We start from the raw sequence: 24,562 nt of genomic DNA, 5'->3' as shown, positions 1-24,562 counted from the left end.
CAAGACAATGAGTCACCGGGATACGAGTCTTGACGGGATGACACACGTCAGGAAGTCCCGCTGCAGTCACTCGGTGGTTCTGTGCACTCCAGTGTCCTCTGGGTCACACTCTGACCTCTTCCCCCTCACCTGGACTCTCCAGACGCATGAACACATTCCGGGCGAGTGGGAGTCAGGAGAATCCTCGGAGGTAAGAAGTGGTGTTTCCCCCTCTAGTCGGTTTCCCTCCTAGTTGTTAGGAACATAAGAACATAAGAGCGGCCATACTGGGTCAGACCAATGGTCCATCTAGCCCAATGTCCTGTCTTCCGACAGTGGCCAATCCCAGGTGCCCCAGAGGGAATGAACAGAACAGGGCAATTTGGTGTTTGGTGGAGGCTGGAGAAGCAGCAGCAATAACTGCTCCACCTGGGTTTGGGGGCCGTGGGGGCGTGGAAGGGGAAACCTCTCCCCCCCAGCAGTACCCAAGGAGGGCCACACACTGTGATGTACTTGAAATCAGATGAGAAATGTTGAGTTTGCATCTCATCCATCCATTATTACTGTGGGCACCGTGGGACAGACTCTCTGATGCTGTAAATCGTCGTTGACTTCAACTGAGCGACACCAATTTATACCAGCTGAGAACCTGGCCCTTAGTTTGTTTTCCAGAGAGCAGGGTACTCAGATACCACAATGACGGGTGACCATAGTCGGGCCTCTGACCCTTCAATGGACCCCCGATGTGGTAGAGCGTTTCATAGTCTTACCCCAGTTTCCCTTTGTTAGAGACCAGGTGGCCTATAGAGCTTGGCCTCTCTTTATGGCTCCAGCCCTCCGGCTGGATTGTTTGAGTCAGCCCTTTTGAGGCAGTAAAGAGTCTCACCCCAAGGTCCTAGTGGCCCTGTGATGGGCCTCCATTCGCTGCTCCCGGGGCCCGACATCTCCCTCCCCCTTCTTCATCAGGGAAGGGACAAAAGGAAGTCAGAACAGGGCCAGGAATAAAGTTTAATAGCCTGAGTTAGGAGGGACAGCCCCAATATGGGGCTTCGGCAGTCTTTGCCCTCCTTCAATGTGGGGACGGAGGCCCGCCATCTCCTCTGGGTCCCAGCCCAAGGGCTCTATAGGCAGTGAAGGAGTGTGTGCTCAGGTCTCCTGCTGACCCTCCAGGGCTGCTTCCGACCTACGGCCTCTGCAGGTATCTGCTGTCTGGCAACCTTCCCTGAATCCTTCTGCCAGGAAACCGGCCTCGCTGGCTGGCTTTTTCCTATCCGGTGCTGTGGAGCTCCTCCACAGTGGCTCTCAGCCTCTCCAGTGCCCACCCTTCTCCGACTGGGTTGCAGCTTTTTATCCCCGCTGTCACTAAGGAGCCATTTAGCTGCAGTGCGGGATTGCTCTCTTCATTAACTCTTTAGTGTCTGCTGCCGGGTGGGGCCTATATACCCCGTCACAGTGACCCTTGTAAAACCTCGATGAAACCTAGGGCATGTCTACACAGCCCCGCAGTTCAGATTACGGGTGTGTAAATTACAGCACGTACTAGCGTGCTGCTCTGTCACCGCTCCGTGTAGGCCCTGCGAGCGCAAACTAGAAGGTACCTAGTTTACATTAATGTGTCCAGGGCCGGCTCTAATTTTTTTGCCGCCCCAGGCAAAAAAGAAGAGTGCCGCTCCGCCGTAACACACACCCCCGAGCGCCGCCCCGCTGACCCCCCCCCCAGCGCTGCACTGCTGAAACCCCCGCCCCTCCCCAAGCGCTGGGCCGGGCTGCCCAAACCCCTGGAGCACCCCGCCGCTCAAACGCCCACCCCAAGTGCCGCGCCGGGCTGCGAACCCCCCCCCAGCACCGGACCGCCCAAACCCTCGCCCAAACCCGCGAGCGCCACGCCAGCCAAACCTGCCCCCCCCCCCGAGCGCTGCGCCGCACCGGGCCGCCCAAACCCCCCGGAGCGCCACGCCAGCCAAACCCCCGCCCCCTGAGCGCTGCGCCACGCCACCCAAACCCCTGGAGCGCCCCGCCGCTCAAACCCCCGCCCCGAGCGCCATGCTGGGCCGCCGAACGCCCCCCAGCGCCGGGCCACCGAAACACCCCCCGCGCTGCCCAGCCGGAAAAAAACAAAAACACCGCAAGCGCCCCCCGCAACCCCAACATTGACCGCCCCTTCTAATGTGCCGCCCCAAGCACGTGCTTGGTCGGCTGTTGCCTGGAGCCGGCCCTGAATGTGTCCTGTTTCAGGTAGTGTGTGCTGCTGTTTATAACCCCATAGCCCAAACTGTGGGGCCATGCAGACAGGCCCCTGGAGAGATGATAGAGCTGAAATCAGCATGAGGTTTCAGATCTCTGACTGTTACTGAATCGTTTGAGATGCATGTTGCATTCAATACTGTTCCTGGATGACAAGGAGGCGTGAGTAGTAAATTATTCCTCCTTTCGTTTTCATAGCCAGCCAACCAGTTACAGTACTTACGTTGCAAGCATGGGATCCCAGGGCAGATCTGATCAATCCCATCCCTAAAAAAACAAAGGGCAAATCAGACATCCAGAATCTGCAGCATAATACTAATTACTGTTGTTATTATTACTTAATTATTTAACTACATGGCGCCCAAAACAGGGACCATTGCCATCAATGAGAGTTAGGTGCGTAACCTACTTTGGCGCTACTGAAAATCCCACCAGGTGCCTGTCTGAATTTTAAGGCATCTAAATACTTTTGTAAATCTGGTCCTAGGAGTTTTTACACACATACAGGAAAACAGGCAGTGTCCCAAAGAGCATACAATAAAACCCAAGCCTTCAGAGCCTGCATCAGAAATCAGAAACCAGTGCTACTTAATTCCCTGCTGTTCCTGGTTCTTACTGGGAAGTTTTCTTCTCAAAAAAGAGATGCTCTTAACCCAAGCAGCACAGTATGAAATAAATCTATAGTGACAGGTTTCAGAGTGGTAGCCGTGTTAGTCTGTGTCAGCAAAAACAATGACGAGTACTTGTGGCACTTTAGAGACTAACACATTTATTAGGGCATAAGCTTTCGTGGGCTAAAACCCACTTCATCAGATGCATGGAGTGAAAAGTACAGTAAGCAGTATATATATTACAGCACATGAAAAGATGGGAGTTGCCTTACCAAGTGGGGGATCAGTGCTAACGAGGCCAAAGCAATTAAGGTGGAAGTGGCCTATTCTCAACAGTTGACAAGAAGGGGTGAATATCAAGAGAGGGAAAATTACTTTTGTAGTGCTAACGAGGCCAAAGCAATTAAGGTGGACGTCGCCCATTTCCAACAGTTGACAAGCAGGTGCGAGTATCAGCAGAGGGAAAATTACTTTTTGTAGTGACCCATAGTGTGTATTATGAAAGTATGAATGAATGGGTTTAAGAGCAAGCTCTATTTGCTGTAAAAGTTCTTTCAAAACAAGTCCCAATAAAATGATTAATTTATTGTTTCCCGCTAAAAGCCAGGGTTCTCCTTAGACAATAATGACATTTGTGTCTTCAACTGACAGCCAAGACAACAGAGGAAACAGCAGAGAAGCTGGAGTGAAAGGCAGTATCTCCGATATGCTTTTGGCTTCATTCGAGAGGGAAGCGAGTGGGGAGAAATAAGCTTTCTTTGGTTGTTCTCAGGAGAAGAAGTAAGGAGATTCAGTTCTGAGGAAATTTTTGCAAGCTTTCTTGGTGGGTGTTTTCAAGTTAGTTACCTTTCAAGAAACGAAATAGGCTTCTAGTTCTTGAAAGGGGTTTCTATAGCACGGTGGTTATAAAGCAGCACCTTTGAACCACTCATAGAAATGTTAAAAGCTACAAGATCAGATGGTTAACAGTGGAATATTAGGCCTTTCTAAGGGTATGTCTATACCCAGCCGCTAATTCGGCGGCTGGCAATCGAAGTTCTGGGTTCGACTTATCGCGTCTTGTCTGGACGCGATAAGTCGAACCAGGAAGTGCTCGCCGTCGACTGCGGTACTCCAGCTAGACGAGAGGAGTACCGCAGAGTCAACGGGGGAGCCTGCCTGCCGCGTGTGGACCGAGGTAAGTTCGAACTAAGGTACTTCGAACTTCAGCTACGTTATTCACCTTAGTTCGATTTGGAGGTTTAGTGTAGACCAAGCCTAATATTGGTCCAATGCCTGTTAAAGTCAGTGGGTTTAATGACTTCAGTGAGCATTGCATAGAGCCCATCCTGATCAGTATTAACAAGATTTCTCCATTCCACAGCATTTCATTAAAAGCATATTCAAACACTGAGACAGCACCATTTTTTTCCACAGTAGATCATGATTTGTGAGGTTGGAGAAAACTCCAGGATCAAGAAAAATAGATCGCTGCAAATCTCGTACCACCCTCCGTTGGAAGGGAAGTAATAGCCCAACATGCTGTTCAGGGAACTGTTGCTAAGCGTGGTATTTGGGTGTAAATGTGCCGCTACACTGAGATGAAATTGGAGTGGAAGGGAAGCGTGGTGAAAATGGGTTTCTCATGCTTCTGCTATGAGTTCCAACTGTTCCTGAGCAATGGTGTGAGAACATGCCCGTGCAAGAGTGCAGGCCCAATGAGTGCCTTACCGGTTCCAATGTACAGTATTTTAAAGGGAAAATGTGTTCCCTATATAAAGAAAGAGCCACTGGTATGTGTTAATATGCTCACTTCTTCCCACTGAAGATGGAGGTTCAAATCCTGATTTAAGCCATAATGGACGATTAGTCAAATGTATCTCCAGTGAAGTCATTGGAGTTATACCTGGTATGAAGCTTGCCCAACGAATTCTATGATCTTACCTGTATCTTTGTGCATCAGAAATGATTGATTCTTTCATTTACAGGATCATTTTTAGAACTGCAATATGTAGATAGTAAACTTATTGGGAGCAGTGGGAACTTATCTAACTATATGGTCTGTGAGCATGATACAACTATTAATTATTATTTATTATTAATACCTGGCTCTTGGATAGTATAACAGTGTATCCTAACTATAACCCATAACTATATTCCCTCTATTCTGCTGTGAATTCTTCTCTTCTATATCTGACATCCTCTCTTTTACTGCATAAGGAATAGCAGTCAATAATACTGTTTATCTTTAAGAGAAACAATAAGTAACTAAGCCTCATGCAGTAATATGCTTTGTAGGGTGCTAATTTCCTAGGCATTAAATCAGGCATGCAACTCTCATTATTGCAGCTAATTCCCAGTTCTCAACAAAACATTACCCAATAAAACATTATGAAAATAAAGTGTTTCCTAAGTGAACAAAATGTGAGCTGACACTCTAGACAATCTAAGAGATGTGTAAACACGGCTGGTGGCGTACTGTTTCTAGAGGAACATTGGAGACTTTCGAAAGAAAGAAAGAATGATGCCATGTTACCAATTAACTTGTGTCTCCCATCGCACATTAGAGCCAAAAGGAGAGAAAAATTAGGAAAAAGTTATTAATACACACCCACATAACATGCAACCTTAACAATGCTGTTGTGACCAGCTCCAGCATAATGTATCATATGTGATATGTACAGAATTCAAATTAATGTATAAAGAAATGGTTTAAAGATGTTATAAAGATGTTATTGGCTCTTGTTTAGGATGGCCTGAATAAGGTTCTGATTCAGCAAGTCACTTAAGCACATGCTTAATTTTAAGCATATGAGTAGTCCCATTGAAGTCAATGTTTATAGCTAGGCGCATGTTTAAGAACCTTCAAGCATCAAGTCCAAACTCAGCAGGGTTTCTTCCCATTATACACACCTGATTTCATTCTTATGCTACTAATGCTAAATTTCTTTTTGTTTCTCTGTATTGGGCCCTACCCTATATTCATTGCGTTCCTAAAATCCCCATTCAGGCCTATGGGAATGCTCAGTGTAGAAGGAATGCAGAACCGGGCCATGGGACCAACTGAATCTTTGGTGCATTTCTACTGACTTCAGCAGATTTACAGCAGGCAACAGAGAACCTATGGAGTGAAATCCTGATCCCAGAGAAGTCAATGACAAAAGTTCCATTGACTTCAGTGAGGCCAGAATTTCACCCACAGTGCTTGAAATGCTTTTACATATGCTAATCAACATACACAGGAAACATATACAACTCCAATTTCCATCAAAATATGCCATCTGGTTTTGAAACCTTTATGACATGTTGGTATAGGCTGCTGAATAGGGGAAAGATAACAGTCATTCTATAATAGAATTCATTCTTTTTCATTTTGCATGTGTCTGAGTGTGTGAATATAATTCATAGCCATTATCAGACCATTCGTACCCAGATTTTATGAAAGTACCTTTTATTTCCTTTGTGTGTTCAGCACACAGAGAGCTGGCAGTATATTTAATTTAATTTCTATAATAATGTATGTATTGCTATCTTCCCCATCCTACTTCCCTCTCCAGCTGGAAAGAGGAGGAGATAGGTATTGTCAACCTGAATATACTATAGCCAGAGAAATATTTATAAAAAAGTATGAATGATTAATAAGTACAGCCAAAGCATAGTCACAAAAGATTTTAGAAAAAAAATTATTTGAAATGATAAACAATTGCAGGTATGTATACGTACAATGCAACACACACACACACACACACACACACACACATATATATATATATACATTTTGAACACCAATGCAAGGAGGTAAAAATAGATATGGTAAATATATAATGTATGTGTGTGCATTTGTAATATATATATATGTATGTATTTATATAATTTTTCTCACTTTCTTACATTGATATTAAATATTCTACATTGTTATGAGAGAGACAGACTCATTAAAACAAAGAAGTCATTATAGGCATCAAATAAAGAATTACTGTTTGACAGCCCGAGGCACTTTAGCTGTCTCTTGTGCCTTGAGTTCTGACACAGCTGAGGTTCGTGCAAATGCCTTTAGCAACTTGTACCAGTAGAAGGATTCATTGGCTTCACGGAATTTGCATAAAAGCACCCTAATACCACTGGCTGGATAGACTGGATAAAGAACTCGGGAAGAGTATAAGCAACATTTTAAATGATTTCATTAAAGTAATGTGTGGTGGTCCATGGGTTTCACAGAGCACAAACGCTGAAAGGCAAAGTGATAAATGTTTGTTAGGAGCCCCTTAAACAGAGTACAGAAAATCCCGTGGGCACTCCAAACCGGTGCGGATGCGGATGGGTTTACATAGTTACTGTGTGATTGTGATTCTCAGACTGTTTCCTATTGTGAAATCTTGAGATCTCAGACCTTGAGACCCATTCCTGAACATCCCCCCTCCCAGTCCTAAACCTGCATTTTCTCTGTGGCAACTACAGTGTTTGGTTAACTGAAAGAGTCGCACGGGCAAAACTGTGAAGAAGGTATTAAAACAAACTGGATTTAGTGTTTGGGTATGTCCCTCTTATGTTGTAAGTTTAATTTCTTCCCATGTGGAGTCTTTATGTCCCTCTCCACTAATTCCCTCACTTCTTGCCAGTGGCCCTCACTGTTCTAACTTTTCTAGATGTATCTATGTGTTCCAGCCCTTCTGTGTGTTTGCTCTGCCATCACTTTTGGCATGGTCTGCCAGCTGATTACACCTGAATTTACAGCAAAGGAACACATGACAAGAAAAGAGACAAACCAGTGTAGTTGGGCTTTGTTGATTTTCTTTAAGTCAAAAGAGTCTCTGGAAATCTGTAACCGGGCTACAACGAAAAAGAAATTCCCAGCTCAAAGACAGATCAATGGTGTATGGTCTAAGCTCTGCAGGCCGTCTGGGATTGCCTTGTGGAGCACCACAAATACATGGGCTGCTGCTCCAAAAGCAGAGAGTATTGGGTTATTATATTATTATTATTTCTATTATGGTAGCACCTGGAGATCAGGAATCGGGGCTCCATTGTTCTGGGGCTGCACAAAGGCACAGTAATAGAGATTCCCTGCCCCAAAGAGGTCACATTCTAAACAGACACAGGGACTGGATATGAAGCAGAGACATAGCGAGTGGCAGTGACTCACCCAAGGTCTCACGGTAGGTGAGTGCCAGAGCTGGGAAGAGAACCCAGGTTTCTGGACCCTGAGTCCAGTGTGCTGGCCCCTAGATTAGGCTCCCTCTCCATTGTGCATGCAGGCCTTAAAAAAATGGCATTGAACAAGAAATCAGAGCGGTCTAATGCTGTGCTATTCCCAAACATCGGAAACGTATAAAAACATTACAGCTAGAAAAAGGCTCTGATTGCTGTTCCAGAGATTGTATCTAGCTAATAGCATTACTGTGACCTAAAATCCCTCCCGGCTATTACTTAGTCCAAGTTTCAGAGATCGTGTTTATATAAATTAGATTTTCTAAGCTGGCAGGTGAGAAGCAAAGCAACGTTTATTAATGCAACTTAGCCTGAGGCCAATGCACAAAAAAAAACCCAAAAGTATTACAATGAAACTTAAACCTAAATCTAACATTATAAAATGTTCAAATGCTTAAATAAAGATGGAGGACATAGACTATTAAACCAGAGCTGATCACCGGGCCACTTGTCTTTTTCTTATTTGAGCAGCTGCTCATAGGCAGGTTAGAGGGTTGTCCAATGTGTTCAAAGACCCCTCTCTCCTTTGGCAGCCCCTCTCTCTAGCACTTGCTGCCCAATCTGTGTCCATTCTTTTTCAGAGGCCAATTCACTGGCCCCGGGGAAGACAAGGGGAAGGGAGGCAAAAAAAATCTGCAGAGAAATGATGCATCAAAACGGTCAAGAGTCCTGGTAATTGTCAGAAAGTGTCTTATCATCCAAAAAATGCCACTGAGTCACAGTTCCTGAACACCAGGGCATTCTAATCAAATCCACTTCAGGGTTTCACAGCTGGAATCTGAACTTTAGCAGGCATAAGAAGTTCATTTCCCGCTCGGTTCATAGTTAACTGACAATTACCCCACATTTCAGTCTGAATTGGTTTGAACTCTGAAGACAATGACCTTTGGATTTGCCTCATGGTTTCGCTGAGGGAGGAGGAAGATCAAGATTCTGAGGCATCAGTTTAATTCTGGAGGAGTAAAACTGTGTGCAGATCTGTGGCCAACTCAGCCGTAATACAGAAATTTCCAAATGCTTCAGCGAACTGAAAAGTAAAGAACAAATTAATTTAGGGTCAAAAATAGTTTGTTTCCATTTTGATCTTTTAAAAAAAAACTTTGAAGGACATTTCGAAACAAAAAAAAATCATTTTAAAGCAAAAGTCTGAAACATTTCATTGAAAAAATGTCAAAATGGAATGTTTGGATTTTTTCAGAATTTTTTTTCTCCCCTGACTGAAGCTATTCGGTTTGGTCAATCCAAATCTGCATTTTTCACTGAAAAAGTTTTCACCAAATAATTTCTCCCAGTTCTAATGAGAAGGAAGGGGCTGTACTTCCTTGCTTTTGAATGAATGACAAAACTCACCTAAATCCATTCTGTTTGGCCTTTCCTTTTCACTACAATTCTGACCTTTCTGCACCCAGAGTAGCTAAGAGCCCTGTTAAGAGCCATGTCTTATCTGAGATTATGGATTAAAGTATCCTGTGTATTTTAGCAAAAGTCCCGTCCAGACACTCACTTTAACTCTGATGTTGCTGTTAGAGTGGAAGGTGAACATAATTCAGTTGAGGTCTTTTGAGAAGTGGGGAGGGACGTAGGCTTTGAAAGGCTTTGAACATTCCTCATTGAAGTAGCTCTGACATACATCCTCCTCCTCCTCTATTCTCCCAACCCTTAGAGCACTAAACAATGACACCGCTTGGCATGATGTGATGTTCTCTGATGAGGTATCAAGCAGCCTGAGTGAATGTTGGTGAGACTACTGGCTTCCTAACTGCATTTTTTATTGGGTGCTGCTCTCATCCTGTAGGGTCACCTGTCTGTGAGTGCATCCAATTATCTCAGCAATGCTGACTTCCTTTGATAATACCCTCAAAATGAACTGGCACCTGTGTCTTCCTTCTCCACTCTGCCCCAGGAACCATTTCTCAAAGGACGGAGAGGGGATAAGGACACCTTTTATTTGCTGTTAGGGAACCATTTGAACATTCTCTCATTAGTGACTTAGCGGGCTTTGCATAGATGGGAGGGGGCTGAAACAGCTGCCATTTTCTGAGCGCATTTGCTGACCGTCAGGGAACATATCAGACAGTGAAGTTTACCTCAAAGGGATCGGCCACGTGACCTTTTGTGCTGAAAGGTTACACAACCTATTTGTTTCCCCCGAAGCAAATTGGGATTGATTTGTTACAGGGGCCTTTGGCGGCTAGAAACATGTCCTTAAAAAAACAATTAACAACATTCTCTGGTTCTGCATCACCCTCCGTTGATCAGGATGTGGGGCTCAGTATGGGAGGAAAGAAAAAGTAATTCCATAAATAACATTTGCTGCCTGGCTTTCAAGGCTGCACCTTGGCACATGATCTGATGAGCTCCCAATAAGTAAGCTTCTAGGGCTAAGTTAGACCATCTGTGGGATACTCTGGAGAAAAGCCCAATTGACTCAGGAGGTGGTGCTGGTCACCAACTTGGCAGTACTTTTCTACTTGAATCATTACTACCGATCACGGAAGTGTTAAAAGACACCGTGTTGCTGAAGGCACCATCTTTCTGAGGAGACTTCAAAGTGACGTCCTGGGGGAAGGTTTTCAAAGGCACAAGGGCAGTTGGGCCCCCATCTCCTATCTGTGCCTTTCAAAATATCCCCCCTGATCAATTATCATGAAAAATCTCTTGGGACTTTTCACAGAACAGTGATGTCAGCCGAAAGCAAAGCCTCTCGCAGGAAACTGAACCACCTCTGAAATGGAGCCCTGGTTTATGAGCGAGCTCCATGTTCCACACCATTGGAGAGGAATGACTCAGACTAATCCATTTGGCCTTTTGTGGACATATTTTTGGAAACTGGCAGAACATTTGTCCCTAATTGCGTAGGTCTTGACATTGATAATAAGAACAAATTCATCTGATGCTGAGGATGAGATCCATACAAAGAATAGACAACCTCTAATAATGTATTTGTAATATATGGAGTTGTGCAGAGATGGCTGTGTTGGAGGAGCTTATAGAACCTCCTTTGTTACTGACTTGACTATTCAACGTATCTCCAGCAATCAGGCACTACTGCCAAATATTGCTGGGTAAAGCTGGTCTGAAAATCTTTGACAAAATCCTTTTCCTTTGGAGAATTCAGTTTCACCGAAATGGAAATATTTTGCGAAATCCTGTCGATTTTGCCAAACTTTCATTCTGGAGAAAAATATCAGGACAAAAAAGTTCTGAAAGGGGACTGTTTTGATTTTTCCTTTCAAAATGATTTTTGGTTTCAGAATTTTTTTTTATATTACATTACAGGTTATTGTTGAAACAAAATGGGTTTTTTTCCCCAAAATTTTCTTTTATGGACAGGTTTGAAATTTTCGGGTTTCGTTCCTCATTAGGACGAAAACAAATTTTTGATCTCTCCAAATCTGTGAAATGGAATTTCTGTTCTCTGCACAGCTCTACTTCTGGACATGCCTTTGCTGGGGTGTTGTTTTATTCTTTTATGGGAACTTTGACTGTAAGCTCCTTGGGCAGGCCTGCCTTTTTCTCTGTGCTTATATATAGTACAATGGGGCTCTGGTCCATTACTAGGGTTCCCAAGAGCTACGGTACTTGAAATAAATAATAATAATAATGAATAATAGTGACTGTGGTAGTAATGTTTCTGACTCCTAAAGGAGAGGACAGCTGTAGAGAGCCAAGTGCTCTCCCTCTTACACTGTTGCTACTGAATTGTTCCATGTCTGAGTAGAAAAATCTGTTTTCTGAAAGAGCAAAAGAACAAAAGAAAGAAAGAGTAATTTAAGTGCTGCTTTGAGCTTCTATTGTTGGGTAGATTTGTGATAGTTTGGATGAATTCTAACTGCGTCTTCCATATAGCTGCATTAGGAACAATACAAATAAAAGCAAGCAACCACCACAACAAAAACCCCACTAGCTAGCATTTCCTTCTGATAGCATAGCCTTCCCATGCTATTGTCAGAGGAAATTCTCAGACACACTCATCTGGATTTATTTTGCTCTATCCTTGGCAGAAGCTGGGGGCTGCAGCTGAGAGGAGAGAAGCAAGGTTGAATGAGGAAAGGGATGTAAATCCCATGTGAGGATCAGGTGGGCCCAAAGCCCATTAAGTTGCATGTACAATTCACGTGTATTGCTTTTATTCAGGTTACACTCATTGCCCCGAGAGGTGACATTTTTTGTTCTGACCCACTACAAGGCTGAATGTGGCATCTACATCTTACTGCCTGGTGTGTTATGAGAGAGATAAGTGGAAAGTGTCTCACCATGCCCTTTCAGTGAGTGGTGGCTTGCTTCCCTCTGACCCCTCCCTCTCTGCCTTGTTTACCGCCTCAGTAACCTGAGAGGAGGTGAGGAAACAGAGACTAGTGAAAAGGTGAAAGTTGGTGTTTGCAAGTCTGCAAATAGGTTATAGCTTCGTTTGAGCTGGATCGGAAATACTAGTTGTCTGCTGTGCGTGCAGCGGTAGCAGTGCAGGATCAACTTCAGAAGGCTGAGCGTTTCAGTCTGGAACACACATCCGAAACCTACTTCTTGTGAGATTTTCAGCATCATTTTTCAGCCCCAAGGTATTTGAATAGTTGGAATCAGATTTGATTACCCGTCCATATTTCTGGGGGCTTCTTCAATTGAAATCTCCAGTCTTTTTTCCCCCAAAGTTGTCCATTATAAATGGAACAAAAACATCGACTCCTTTGCCCGAGTTGCCAAACTGAGGGGTTTGTAAAATGACGCCAGACTTGGAAAAGTCTGGGTGAAAATCTCCCAGGGTGTGAATGCAAACAGAGTTTTAGCCACAAATAGTTTGTGTTGTTTCTAGCAGATATTTCGCCGAGCTTCCACAAATCATCCAGGGGTTCAATCAGCAAAACAACAAAAGTGAAGCAACTTTTTGGAAAGGCTGCTCAGCGCATTGTATTCCAGATTCCGGCGCTGCCTAGGAAATGAGACATCGACTCACATGCTGCTCAGAGACATTCCGTCTTAAATTTCTGCCTGAGTGCTTTCTGCACATTTTGGATTTTCTCAGTGATTACTGTGTCGCTCAGGTGGTCCCCAAACTTCTGCTTCAGTAACACCCTAATGATTTTGATGCACCGCTCATCCATCATGGGCTTAGCCTCCCGAAAGGTGTTCCCTCTCCTTCCTGTGATGGAGTGGCTCTGTATATAGTCGGACGTGAACAGCTTGTAGAGTAGTGTTTTGCATGCGGTGCTGATTTTCTGGTCAAATCGGATGGCCTCTTTTAAATGCTCCTTTGTGTAGCCATTAAACAATTCCACCACCTCGCATTGCTGCCTATGGGGTTCTTCCTGAAAGGACAGTGACTCCAGCCGCTGCACCTTCCGTTTCAGGGAGAGGACCTCTTGCTGGAGATCTACTATGATTCTCTCCAGTTGTTCAATCTTCTCGGACCTAAAAAGTAAAATAAAGCATATAACATGCATGCCTGCCACAAGGCGCCATTCTCCTTCAGTTAGCAATGGGTGTGATGTGTCAGTTCAGGATGCATTGCCCATTGAATACCCAAGCTACCTGAGTCTGAAAAACTGGGCTGGGAAGAGCAGACTTTCTCCTGGTACTAGTTAAGCCAATGGGAGTTTGCCTGGGTGAGGATGTAATGATCTTTCCTTCCATTTCACTTTGCTTTAAGCTTTGGTTAAAGTTTAAGATGGAGTTATCGGTCTTTTCCTATTTTGTTCCTATTCTCAAAGTTCCAGAGGGCAGGTATGCACAGTATGAAATAAGACCCGCAATGACGGGAACACAGAAAAGTGCAGTGCCGGAATCATGCCATGATAAGAGATTCAGAGCTTTAGAATAAAATAGTTTATAGACTTGGTTTCATGATCCCACATTTCTGATGCAAGTAACAATAACAACAGTGAGACAGAACTATGTTTGGGTGGGACAGAGGTCAATCTGAAGGTTAAATGATGGAGAGCTGAGATATATATGATGCTGCAATATTTTGAAGCCGAGTTATCATGATACCAGCATATAAACCTTCAAATCTGAAAGAGGCTTCAACCTGATTCTTATCATGTTGACGGTTTGGGCTCTAACAATTGCTGCATGTTGTCTGGTAGCACTAATCTGAATGCTTCTATTTTCTGAGTATTGAGGGAAATGTAGCTATGTGCAGGTATCTGTAACTTCATCTTTCATTAATTACCTTTCCATTTCACCAGGGCCAAAATCTTTCGGAACTACCTCAAAATCAGCTGTTTCTGGGGAACCTTCAGTCTTTGGTTCATCACAGCTAGAAAAAACAAACAAACAGACCAATAAGCAATGGAAGAAGTTGTTTCATATTTATTTCGTAAGTGCTCTGTGGTCTAAAGTGTAGAACGCAGCATTTTGTAAAAACCCACCAACTTCCAATTTCATGTGGCATCCCAAGTAAACAAGGTAAATATCTCGCAATACTTTATGTCACTGGGCAAGCATGTCAGATGAATGTCACTCCTTGTGTTTTACATAGAAAATATCAGCGACTTAAATACATGTTATATGTTATGGACTTGATTCCCCACTAGCTTACATGTGTATAGTCTCTTACAAAACAAGTGCAAAAGGGATGCAGAATACTGCCATTCATGGTTTGGGTCATACTTAAATGATTACATAGGGTGCGGGGCAGTGGAAATTCAGGCCCTCACTATAACTTCAATTGAGTTATTCTAGATTAACGCTGGTGTAATTGAGGGCAGTTTCTGGCTCTATGTGGAGGGCAGGAAGAGCTGCCCCAATTTCCGCTTTGTCTTTCATGGATCCTTTGTGGTCGGAATAGGCAGCTCTCCTCAATTGTCCCAGATCCCCTGGAACTCCCCTTTGTCTGAAAAGTTCTGTGAACAAGGCAGGACAAACCAAACTATATGAAGCAAACAGCATCAGGAAATGGAACCTCAGCTACTGAACCACAAGTGGAGACTATGAGAAGCACTTTGAAACCTTCACTGTCCTTACTGCTTATGGGAATATTACCTGTTGGTACAGATGTGCTGCTGACACTTAGCTAGAATGCCATCTGACTTCCTTTTCATTGTCAGGGTGATGTAATCTAGAAAGAGGGTTAGAGCAGGAAGCAAAAGACAGATGTGAAATTGTCATCACCTGAATCCATTGGTCTCCAGAGCATGTTCATCTAAGTATTCTGCTTGATGTTCCCAAACTACCAACAGCATGACCCAAACATGCTGTCTTTGGCTTGAACTGTTGGATTTTGTTACAGGCAGAAAGAAAAACCCTCGTCACAATATATAGTTGAAATTCAACCACAATATCCTTAGCAAGGCACTGTGCCATCAGTGAAGAAACTGGGCAGGGGGAACATGGCTCATGAAGGTTAAAAGGTCTATGGACACTAGTGTAGTCATCAGCACAAATGACAAATACACAGAAAACAAGATTGTTACTTTCAGGGAGGTTTAGTATGTGTGTATGGATGAATTGATAGGTAAACCCGAAACAGGTCAGATGTTCAGGTCAGCACATTTTTGGGTACTTTATAATTAATTAAACAAATACATTATATTAGGAGTGTGGTTCACTGGCTTGTGTGGAAAGAATTGTGAGCGTATGAGAAAAGAGCTGGCGATCTCAGGGTTCTTTGGATCACAAAAAAGCCACTATCACAGAGTTTCAGAGTAGCAGCCATGTTAGTCTGTATCCGCAAAAAGAACAGGAGTACTTGTGGCACCTTAGAGACTAGTCTCTAAGGTGCCACAAGTACTCCTGTTCTTCTTACCACAGAGTTGTCACCTTGGTGAGCAGCCCCATCAGAGAAGAGACACCAAGGATGAAAAGGACTCAACTCTCACCATTACTGTTCTCACACCCAAGGAAAGCACATGTGCATTGGTCTGCAGCCCACGCTGCAGAGAAACAGGAATTCAGAGCCCCTCTGACACTTTTCACTAACACCAACATTCAAATTTAAAAATAGACAGGAGTGGAATAAAATAAAACATTTGACTCATTCACAGACAATAATCCCAGCTGGTTTACCTCTGGTAGCTGTGCCAGGCCTTGCTTCTTCATTCTGGGATGTTCCAGGCACCGCCAGGGACAAGAACGGAGATGGTGATTTGAAGGCCGGGGAAGAGTGGTGAGGTGCTGACATTGTGCAGTGGGATCTAGTCGTGCTAGTCAGGATGCACCTCTCTTTTAAGACAGAAGAGATGGCAGCATCACGCTGGAGCCCTGCGTCTTCATCCCCGACCAGCGGTTTGACATAGAAGCTCCTGTCATCGCTGTATTTGCGAGAGGAACTTCCTGGCATCCATTTTGGAAAAGACTTCCTTGATTTTTTAGGTTGGGATGGCAGCCCACTGTGCACTGCTGGTTCTTCTTCTGAAAGCAAGATGGGGCACGTATGGTAATTGGCAATACCACAATGACATATATTGCAACATCCCACAGCAGTGTTCTCAGTCCTTACTACATGGACGCTGTCGTACGATTCATAAGGGATGGGATGAGGATATATTTATGATCCATCCATTTAAAAAAACCACACCGGGGTATAAGGTTAATATAGTTAATTACTTTCCTCCAGAAATACACTGCCTGCTGTATATTAATCCTCCTGTGCAAAACTCCATACTTACTTAGCTTCTCAAAGAGTTGTCTATTTTCCTGCAGCCTTTTCTCTAAGATATCTTTATGCTCTGTTGGAAGAAAAGGGTTTTCAATGTTCATTTCACTTGTTTCTAGAGGCTGCTCCCAACAGGCCTAAGTCTAGGATGGATAATGATCACTTACCGCTTATGCCTTCCACAACCCCCCAGTACAGACCACTGAAGCCAGGGCAGCGGGCTAGCACCTGCTCCCCCACCATGTAGCGATGAAATGGCTTTCGGGGTTCTTTGATGTTTTCAATGTTGATCACACGGCTGCCATCTGGCCAGCTGATTAGAACGAAAAGCTTGGCAGCCATTTGAACCCGCACCACCTAGAAGAGAAGAGAAGGAACACGAATACATGCCAGGGGTAGTTCACCCTTGCTGGAGCTATGTTCCAGAGCATACCCACTTTAATTATTAGGGACGCAGAGGGAACTGCTGGTTGCCTAGAACTTTTGGAGATCAGGCTTCTTATTTGGGTGCCCAATTTAGGAGCCTGACTTTAAACATCCATCTTTGAAAACCTTGTCTATTATTCACTGTGAAAAGTGCGTTCAGCTTTAGTGAAACCTGTGACCACTGCTTGCTTACAGTGTTGTTATGATGCCTTGTTCATGTCTGATGAATGCAGCATGTTTATCAGCAGTTTGTGAACTGCTGAGGGTCATTCATTAAAAGGAGTAAATTCAAATATTGTGCATCTATTCAAGGACTTGCTTCAGGGCAAAAATAATGCTAACAGCATGAATGTCCTGGAGATAATCAGGTTAACTGGGAGCTCAGCTGCTGTAGCGGGGAGTGCTCTGGTAATGCCTACAAATCACGAGAATTACAAAAATAACCAGGCCAGAGTGTTTGTAACCACTCTCCAATTCCTGACAGCAGATTGTTTTCGCACGGGTATTTGTAATCTGGCAATGCTGGGACCACCTTGGAGTACAGTCGCATGCCAAAACGCTGCCCACCGTGATCGGGAGGAACACAGAAGCAAACCCCACCTGGGAATTTGTATTGACGATGAGCGTAGCACGTGAAATACTTGTCCCTGCAACAAATTCCCTCCCCTCCTTTCTGCTGTTCCTCTGATTCTCGGCATTGTGTGCACTGAACATTTCCAGTTTTCTCCTGGAGATTGCTCATTGAAGCAACTACAGGTACAGGCCTGCGGGGGTGTCGTTGTTGTTGTCTGGTATTTTTTTGAAAGAGAAACTGCAGTTCCAACAATGACATGTATCATCTCAGGCCACCCAGAGCTGGCCGGAGCAGTGAGAGCTATTTGTCTGGTGCTATATAAAATACTCTGCATTGACTTCAATGGAATCATGGCAATTTCCCATCAGCTGAGAATCAGGCCCACTGTACATGAAAGGCAACACAAAAGATAGAAGCAAAAAGGAACTACATGCATTTTAGCCAAAACCAATAGACCGTTCGGAGTAAAACGAAATATCCTAGGAATGAGAATATTATGCTCTGAAGGCATGCTCTACCCCAGCCGAGTGAGAGCAATACTGCAAACAACATTTGAAAGCTGAGTTCTTTGTGGGATGGGGGAAAGCCAAATACTTCCTTCAAACCCAGATTTTCAGGAAAGTGAATGCACATTTGTGTGCCTGGTTTGCATGCTCATGTAGCGTGTCCGCTTTCATGACAACTGCAAAGGAAAGTTCGGACATGTCACTGGTCATTTGCACATGCGGCAACAGCACTGCACTGAAAACGCCCGATTCTCCTACACGGCGCTCAGCGTACTTTGGGCACAAACAGCCCAAGTCACACACCGCCCTCTTCCAAAAATCAAAAGTTACTTTGAAACAAGTTCTCCTGTGATCAGCCAGGCTAGGTGGTCAGCGGAGAGACCATGTGGCCCAGTGGCTAGCCATGAACTAGGAGACAGGAGATTTTAGTTCTATTCCATCACTGGCCTGCTGGATGAGCTTGAGTAAGTCAGTTCCCATCTCTGTACCTCAGTTTCCCCATCTGTCAAATAGGAATAATGACACTTCCCTCCTTTGTAAAGTGCTTTAAGATGCATGAATGAAAGACTCTTTATAAGAGTACTAGTATTATTGCATGACTTGATCTCTTTTTAAGCACGCTCGAGAAAATGTGGGTGTGGCTTTTCCACAAAGAAAGCCAACTCGGTATGAACCCCTGCAAAGGCAGAGTGGAAAGTGTTGATCACGTTAAAACTCGCATGCCAATGAGAGAATTTATAGGCCCCAAACCATTGCAAATCACTGCTCTTTTTTAGCGTGCAAATTCTGTCATCTGTGCACACAACAGGAATTATGCTTAACTTCTTTCTGCCAAAGAACCACACACCTCATGGACTAGAACCTCAAAGTCATTCTGCTCTGACTTCTATTTAAAACAGGCAACTGTTTTCTCTTAATTTTGCTTAGAATACTCCCTGTGAAAATGCTATGTAGTCTTTCCTTTACGACTGGAGCTGCACAAGTTAGTTTCCAGTGTAAGTGGACAGCTCCATCCATTGTTATTATTATTTGTATTACAGGAGCACCTAGAGGCCTGAATCAGGGCCCCATTGTGCCAGGTGCTGTACAAACACCTAACATGAGTCAGTCCTGCTCTGAAGAGCTTACAAATAAAACTGACGGGACAGACAAAGGGGACAATCTGAAAACTACTCCACTTAGGAACGACCAATCAGTTGCACACATTAAAATGGGAAATGACTGCCTAGGAAGGAGTATTGTGGAAAGGGATCTGGGGGTCATAGTGGGTCACAAGCTAAATATGAGTCAACAGCGTAACGCTGTTGCTTAAAAAAGCGAACATCATTCTGGGATGTATTAGCAGGGGTGTTGAAAGCAAGACACGAGAAGTAATTCTTCCACTCTACTCCAGGATGATTAAGCCTCAACTGGAGTATTGTGTCCAGTTCTTGGTGCCACGTTTCAAGAAAGAAGTGGACAAATTGGAGTAAGTCCAGAGGAGACCAGCAAAAATGATTAAAGGTCTAGAAATCATGACCTATGAGGAAAGATTGAAAAAATTGGACTTGTTTAGTTTGGAGAAGAGAAGACTGAGGGGAGACAAGATAACGGTACATAAAAGGTTACAAAGAGGAGGGTGAAAATTGTTCTTGTTTACCTCTGAGGCTAGGACAAGAAGCAATGGGCTTACATTGTCGCAAGGGAGGTTTAGGTTGGACAACTTGAACAAATTGTCCAGTGAGGTGTGGAATCTCCATCGGAGGTTTTTAAGAACCAGTTAGACAAATACCTGTCAGGAATGGTCTAGTTGTAGCGTAGTCCTGCTTTGAGTGCAGGGGGCTGGACTAGATGAACTATTGAGGACCCGTCTAGTCCTACACTTCTATGATTATCTCATTTTACAGATGAGAATTTGAGCCAAAGAGAGATTAAGTGGCTCACTTACGATCACACAGGAAGTGTACGGTGGAGCTGGGATTTGAAGCCAGACTTCCTGAGTGCTAGTTCAGCTCCTTAACCTCAAGGTCATCCTTCCTCTCCAGTATTGGAATTATCAATAGCATTTCTCTCACGCCAACCACCGTGGTGTCGGGTACTCTGGCTTGGATTGCTGCAACATAGTAGGTGCCCCAGGAGTATCCGGCACAAGGGGAGGAGCTGATGGGGCATGTACAGAGCTGAAGCATCTGTACTGCACACTGATAGTAAGCCCAGCACCGCTGGCGTGGGTACATCTTCCAAATGGGAGTTTACAGAACAAAATGGCAAACACGAGGGGAGCCCAAGGCCCTGCTAGTGCCTCTGGTCACACAGTGAAATGGAACGGGAGGGGAGTCTGGGTTACGCCCTGAAATGGAAAGTTGGGGTGGTTTTGTTCCAAGCATCATTGCATTGCATGGGCTGTGGCTATAGGAAGCCTTTAACAAGCTCACAAAGATTCTGACAGCCTCAACGACACTCAGCAGCGCTGTCCTCCAGACACCAGACAGGTTTATTGGAGACAGAGGATAACCCAGAGCAGTTACACACGGGAGCAAAGACATGTTACAGCACAGAACAAGAGGGAGACTGGAGCAAACAAAATGCATAGTCAGACCTCACCCAATCCAAACTGGTTTCATGACTCCCCCCCCCCCCCCCCCCCCCCACACACACAGATTAAAGACTTGGTGTTTTCCACACCATCCACATTGATTCCATTCACTCTGGGCTCTGAATCACTCCAAGGGAATTGTTTCATCTCCCACCCATTCTCAAAAGGAGGTTGCTTGCAAAAGCAACTAACTTTCCACAAACCTTCCGAGTCCTATGTAAAATAGCTGCCCTTCTAGCAAATACTATCCCCTGATTCGTTCCAATTCCTCTCCCTCGGCTAGGACATGTCAATGAGTTTTTAATATGGTACAATATTTTATCTTGTGTTAATTGGCTTGTCTCCAATCCCCGGTCTGCTATCGCTGTACAGCCTTAGTGCTGTAAAGCACTGGGCTGCAGATAACCCTGCTCTTCAGACCACAAAAGGTTACAAAGAGACTAAGCTACCGGGTGGGATAAATGCACAGCTGCGATTTCACCCTCCCTTAAATGAACAAACAGGTTTCCAGATCTGTTTTCCAGCAGCTAATAATGATCCAAGCAGCTAACAGCTCCAACCTGAAAAGGAACTTTTAAAAGATGTTTTCTTTTTCACTAATCTTCAGAAGTGGCTCTTGTCCCCTCCAGCCCACTTGCTCTCCTAATTTTTATTTCATTTTAAAAGAACGCAACTTAACGAACAATCCACATAGACAGAGCGAGAGAGAGAGAGCAAAAGAGAGAGAGAGGGAGAGAGAGAGAGCAAATCCTGATATCAATAGATCTCAGTCCTTGCCTGGTTAGCACTGCTTCAGTTGCAGAGTCTTGCAAAATGTCTCCTGTCTATCCAGCTCTCAGCTGCCTGCTGCAAAAGAGAAGGTGATGGTACAATTCTTTTGCCTTGCCAGGTTTCTGTTGTCTGGATAAGGAGCCCCCCACTGTAAAACAAATCCCCCCCCTTTTTCTTTCTTTAGCCTCTGTCAGTCTGTTTCTTACAGGAAGAGTGAGCAGAAAAGGAGAGGAACAAGCCTTGGGTTTTTTGGAGCATGAATAAACCTTGCATTTCCATGAGTTATTCATGAATAATTCATGAAAATGCATGATTAATTCAGGTTCATGAATTATTCAGGCCTAATTCTCGAACATTCCTGGTTAATTCATGCTTGCACAGTGAGTAAGGGAGTCAGGCTCTGGGGCTGGGTGGATTCTTTTCTCCCTGAGAGGGAAGAAAAAGAGGCTCGCAAACCTGTATCGTACACTGCCTGTTTCTGCACGTTATAAGAAAACATTCTCCAGGCCCTTTGGAAACGAGAAGTGGAGGGAGAGCCTTAATATGCCTGTGCCCTGTAGCCTTCTGGCTGTTGGGAATAAAAGGAACTTGCACACAAAAGAAAAGCACTTGGCAGCTAGGAACTCTTTCAAAAACACCGCACAAGTCTGATTATGCATTTCTTTCTATTGCTGCTGCCGAATCCTTCCCTCGCTGAGATTCCTCTCAGTCATCTGACTGGGTTACATAGTAACCTGCCATGTAAGGAAAACGACAACACCTACAGGCCTATGCTTGAGGAATCAATACCCTTGCAAACTTGCAAAGCAAATTGATTTAGGTTCAGTCCTTCAAAGCTCCGGCTCCAGGTTGTACTTGGCTTGGCTGAGTGACTGTGTTATTCTCAGTCTCAGCAAACAATGGGGCTCACCCTGACTTACACATCAACCTATTGGACATATCTAGCTGGCAACTCGCAGCTCTGCTGGGAGTCTACCATTACAATACATTGGCTTCATTTACACAGAACTGTTGATACTCAATTGCGTCCCCTACGTGCAGTCAAGCTTACAGCTGGTGGTAATGACCTCTTGTCTATAGTCAGACAGCGAGCATGTGGTCTAGTGATTAGATCAGAAAACAGAATCAGGACTTCATTCCCAGTTCTGCCACTGGCCCTCTTGGGTAAGTTATAAAGGGCCAAAATGCAGTATCTTACTCACCCTGAGAAGCACTTTACTCCTCAAGTAGACCCATTGGAAGCATGAATAAACATACTACAGTCTGGTCCTAACCCTGTTTATATCTGTGAAATGGGTGTAATAATGAGACATCCGGCTCGCTCTGGATTTGGGGATTGTCTTAAAACCCCAGATCTAGAATTCTCCCCTCAAAGGTTTTGGGTCTGGGCTGGCTTAGGAAGTGGAATTGGTTCAGGTGTTGCCAAAGATATCCAAAAACTCATAGGAAGAGCTGATTTCACATCCTTGCTGGCATTGTTCAAGATGGCCGACATCCCGTGGGATCGGCTGGCCTTCCAGGATTTCCTCCATGTCAGACTGAGAATTCAAGAGAACAGCGTGTGAGATTTCTGCTCGAGGGATGGGCGAGTAGCAGAGCGGGAACTCCTGTCAAGATTATCTGGGTTAACAGTGAGTGATGCAAAGATCTCCGGGGGGGTCCTGGCAGTGACCTGAGCTCAGTTCTGATATCGGTGGCAGCTTCTGGCATCAGCAATAGCTCCGAAGGGGGAGTCACCTGAAAAAATGCCAGAAGTCAGCAGATAAGGACTAGGTTCTCAGGACTGCTGGAATACCTGAGAACCTAGTGAACAAGTGGTAGGGATCAGATGAAAACATTGTGCTAATCAGCCGCAATGTTCAACTGAAATGATCAGATTCATTAGGATCTCACCCACCTTATCATCAGCTCACTTTGTACCGGTAAAATTGGCATCCATCATTTTGTGCCCTCAAAATGAACTGTAGTTGTTTATGCAAGTATTTGCCCCTCTCGTCTGCCCACCTGACTTGTGCCTTCAACCAAGGAGTAGAAGAGGCTGCGTGTAGATTTGTGCCCACTGCTCCAATGATGGGGCAAATTCTACACCCACCCCTCGCAGCCGCAAAGAGGAAGCAGCCCTTTGGAAAATTAAACCCACTGCTGGTGAATGAAGAAAAGGGTCAGCTGGCAGTCTGGGGAGTTGAACAGTGCAATACACTGGCGACGTAGCAATGGAAATAAAATCAGCTGGAGATCAAAGCAACACGCAGGCAGAATGGTGATGAGTGCCATAAAAATGCCTGTAAATAATTAAGGCCAGGAAAGAGTTCAGCTCCCAGAAGAGGTGCAAGGTTTTCTAAAAGACTCTGCATGCTGGGTGAGCCCCTAAAATGACTGCTAGTGGATGGAGATTCACTATTAGCTGACGTGAGTCTGGGTTATGTCCAAAGACCCATCACTCTTGCACCCCAGTGGCATTTGTTCTGTCCAGCTCGGGGTCTATATTTATGCGGCTCACAAATCCATTACAACAGATGCTGCTCAACTGCTGGGTTTGTTTGGTTTCCCTGCTGCTCCATATAGGCAATTTGTTTAATCAGATTTTGGTGCAAACAGATAAGCATTGAATAAGGGTTGCCATATGGCTTTTTTTTTTCTTTTAAGCCTTCTTTGTGGGCTGGGATTTGGTTTATTGCTAGGCGTGCTGATGGCAGCTAAGTTGGGATGTGTCGGTTTTTATTGTCTTTAAATATTAAAGATCCTGCAGCATGTGAATAAAAGAGAAAGGCATCTCTGGGTATTTGTGTAGCTTGCAAAAACAGTCTCAAGTCTCCAATGAAGTTAACGTCGCCTCAATTTCTGTGAAAAAATTCAGCACAACAGAGAAGAGACTTGCTACCCGTGGTGCTCAAGCCGTCCTACAGAGAATTGTGGGCGGGAGATAGTTTTCATTCCTATGGAAAGGAAGAAATCTTATATGAATCCTGGGAAATCTTTTTCAGGAAGCATTCAGAGTGGCTGGTGCACTTAAGGAGACATCTGCTCACCATATTCCATGGGAAGAGGATCTGAGAAGGAACTGACTATGCTCCGTGCTTTTGGAGGTTCCATATTTGG

At 44.5% G+C, this 24,562-nt stretch overlaps 1 protein-coding gene across 1 annotated transcript in view; it reads right to left on the bottom strand.

Moving 5' to 3' along the window:
- Positions 1-12,179: 12,179 nt before the first annotated feature.
- The window catches only part of LOC128846701 (uncharacterized), a 79,762-nt gene continuing 67,379 nt past the window's right edge, over positions 12,180-24,562 (bottom strand). The window contains exons 3-7 of the mRNA XM_054045946.1: positions 16,779-16,968; positions 16,023-16,367; positions 15,000-15,075; positions 14,188-14,274; positions 12,180-13,427 (exon numbers count right to left, since the gene is read on the bottom strand). Coding sequence (XP_053901921.1) covers positions 12,980-13,427; positions 14,188-14,274; positions 15,000-15,075; positions 16,023-16,367; positions 16,779-16,968 — 1,146 coding nt within the window. The 3' untranslated portion in view covers positions 12,180-12,979. The remainder of the gene's footprint in view (positions 13,428-14,187; positions 14,275-14,999; positions 15,076-16,022; positions 16,368-16,778; positions 16,969-24,562) is intronic.

Source organism: Malaclemys terrapin, chromosome 12, assembly GCF_027887155.1.
Source record: "Malaclemys terrapin pileata isolate rMalTer1 chromosome 12, rMalTer1.hap1, whole genome shotgun sequence".
Classification (NCBI taxonomy): domain Eukaryota; kingdom Metazoa; phylum Chordata; order Testudines; family Emydidae; genus Malaclemys; species Malaclemys terrapin.
This window is presented reverse-complemented; position numbering and strand designations above follow the sequence as displayed.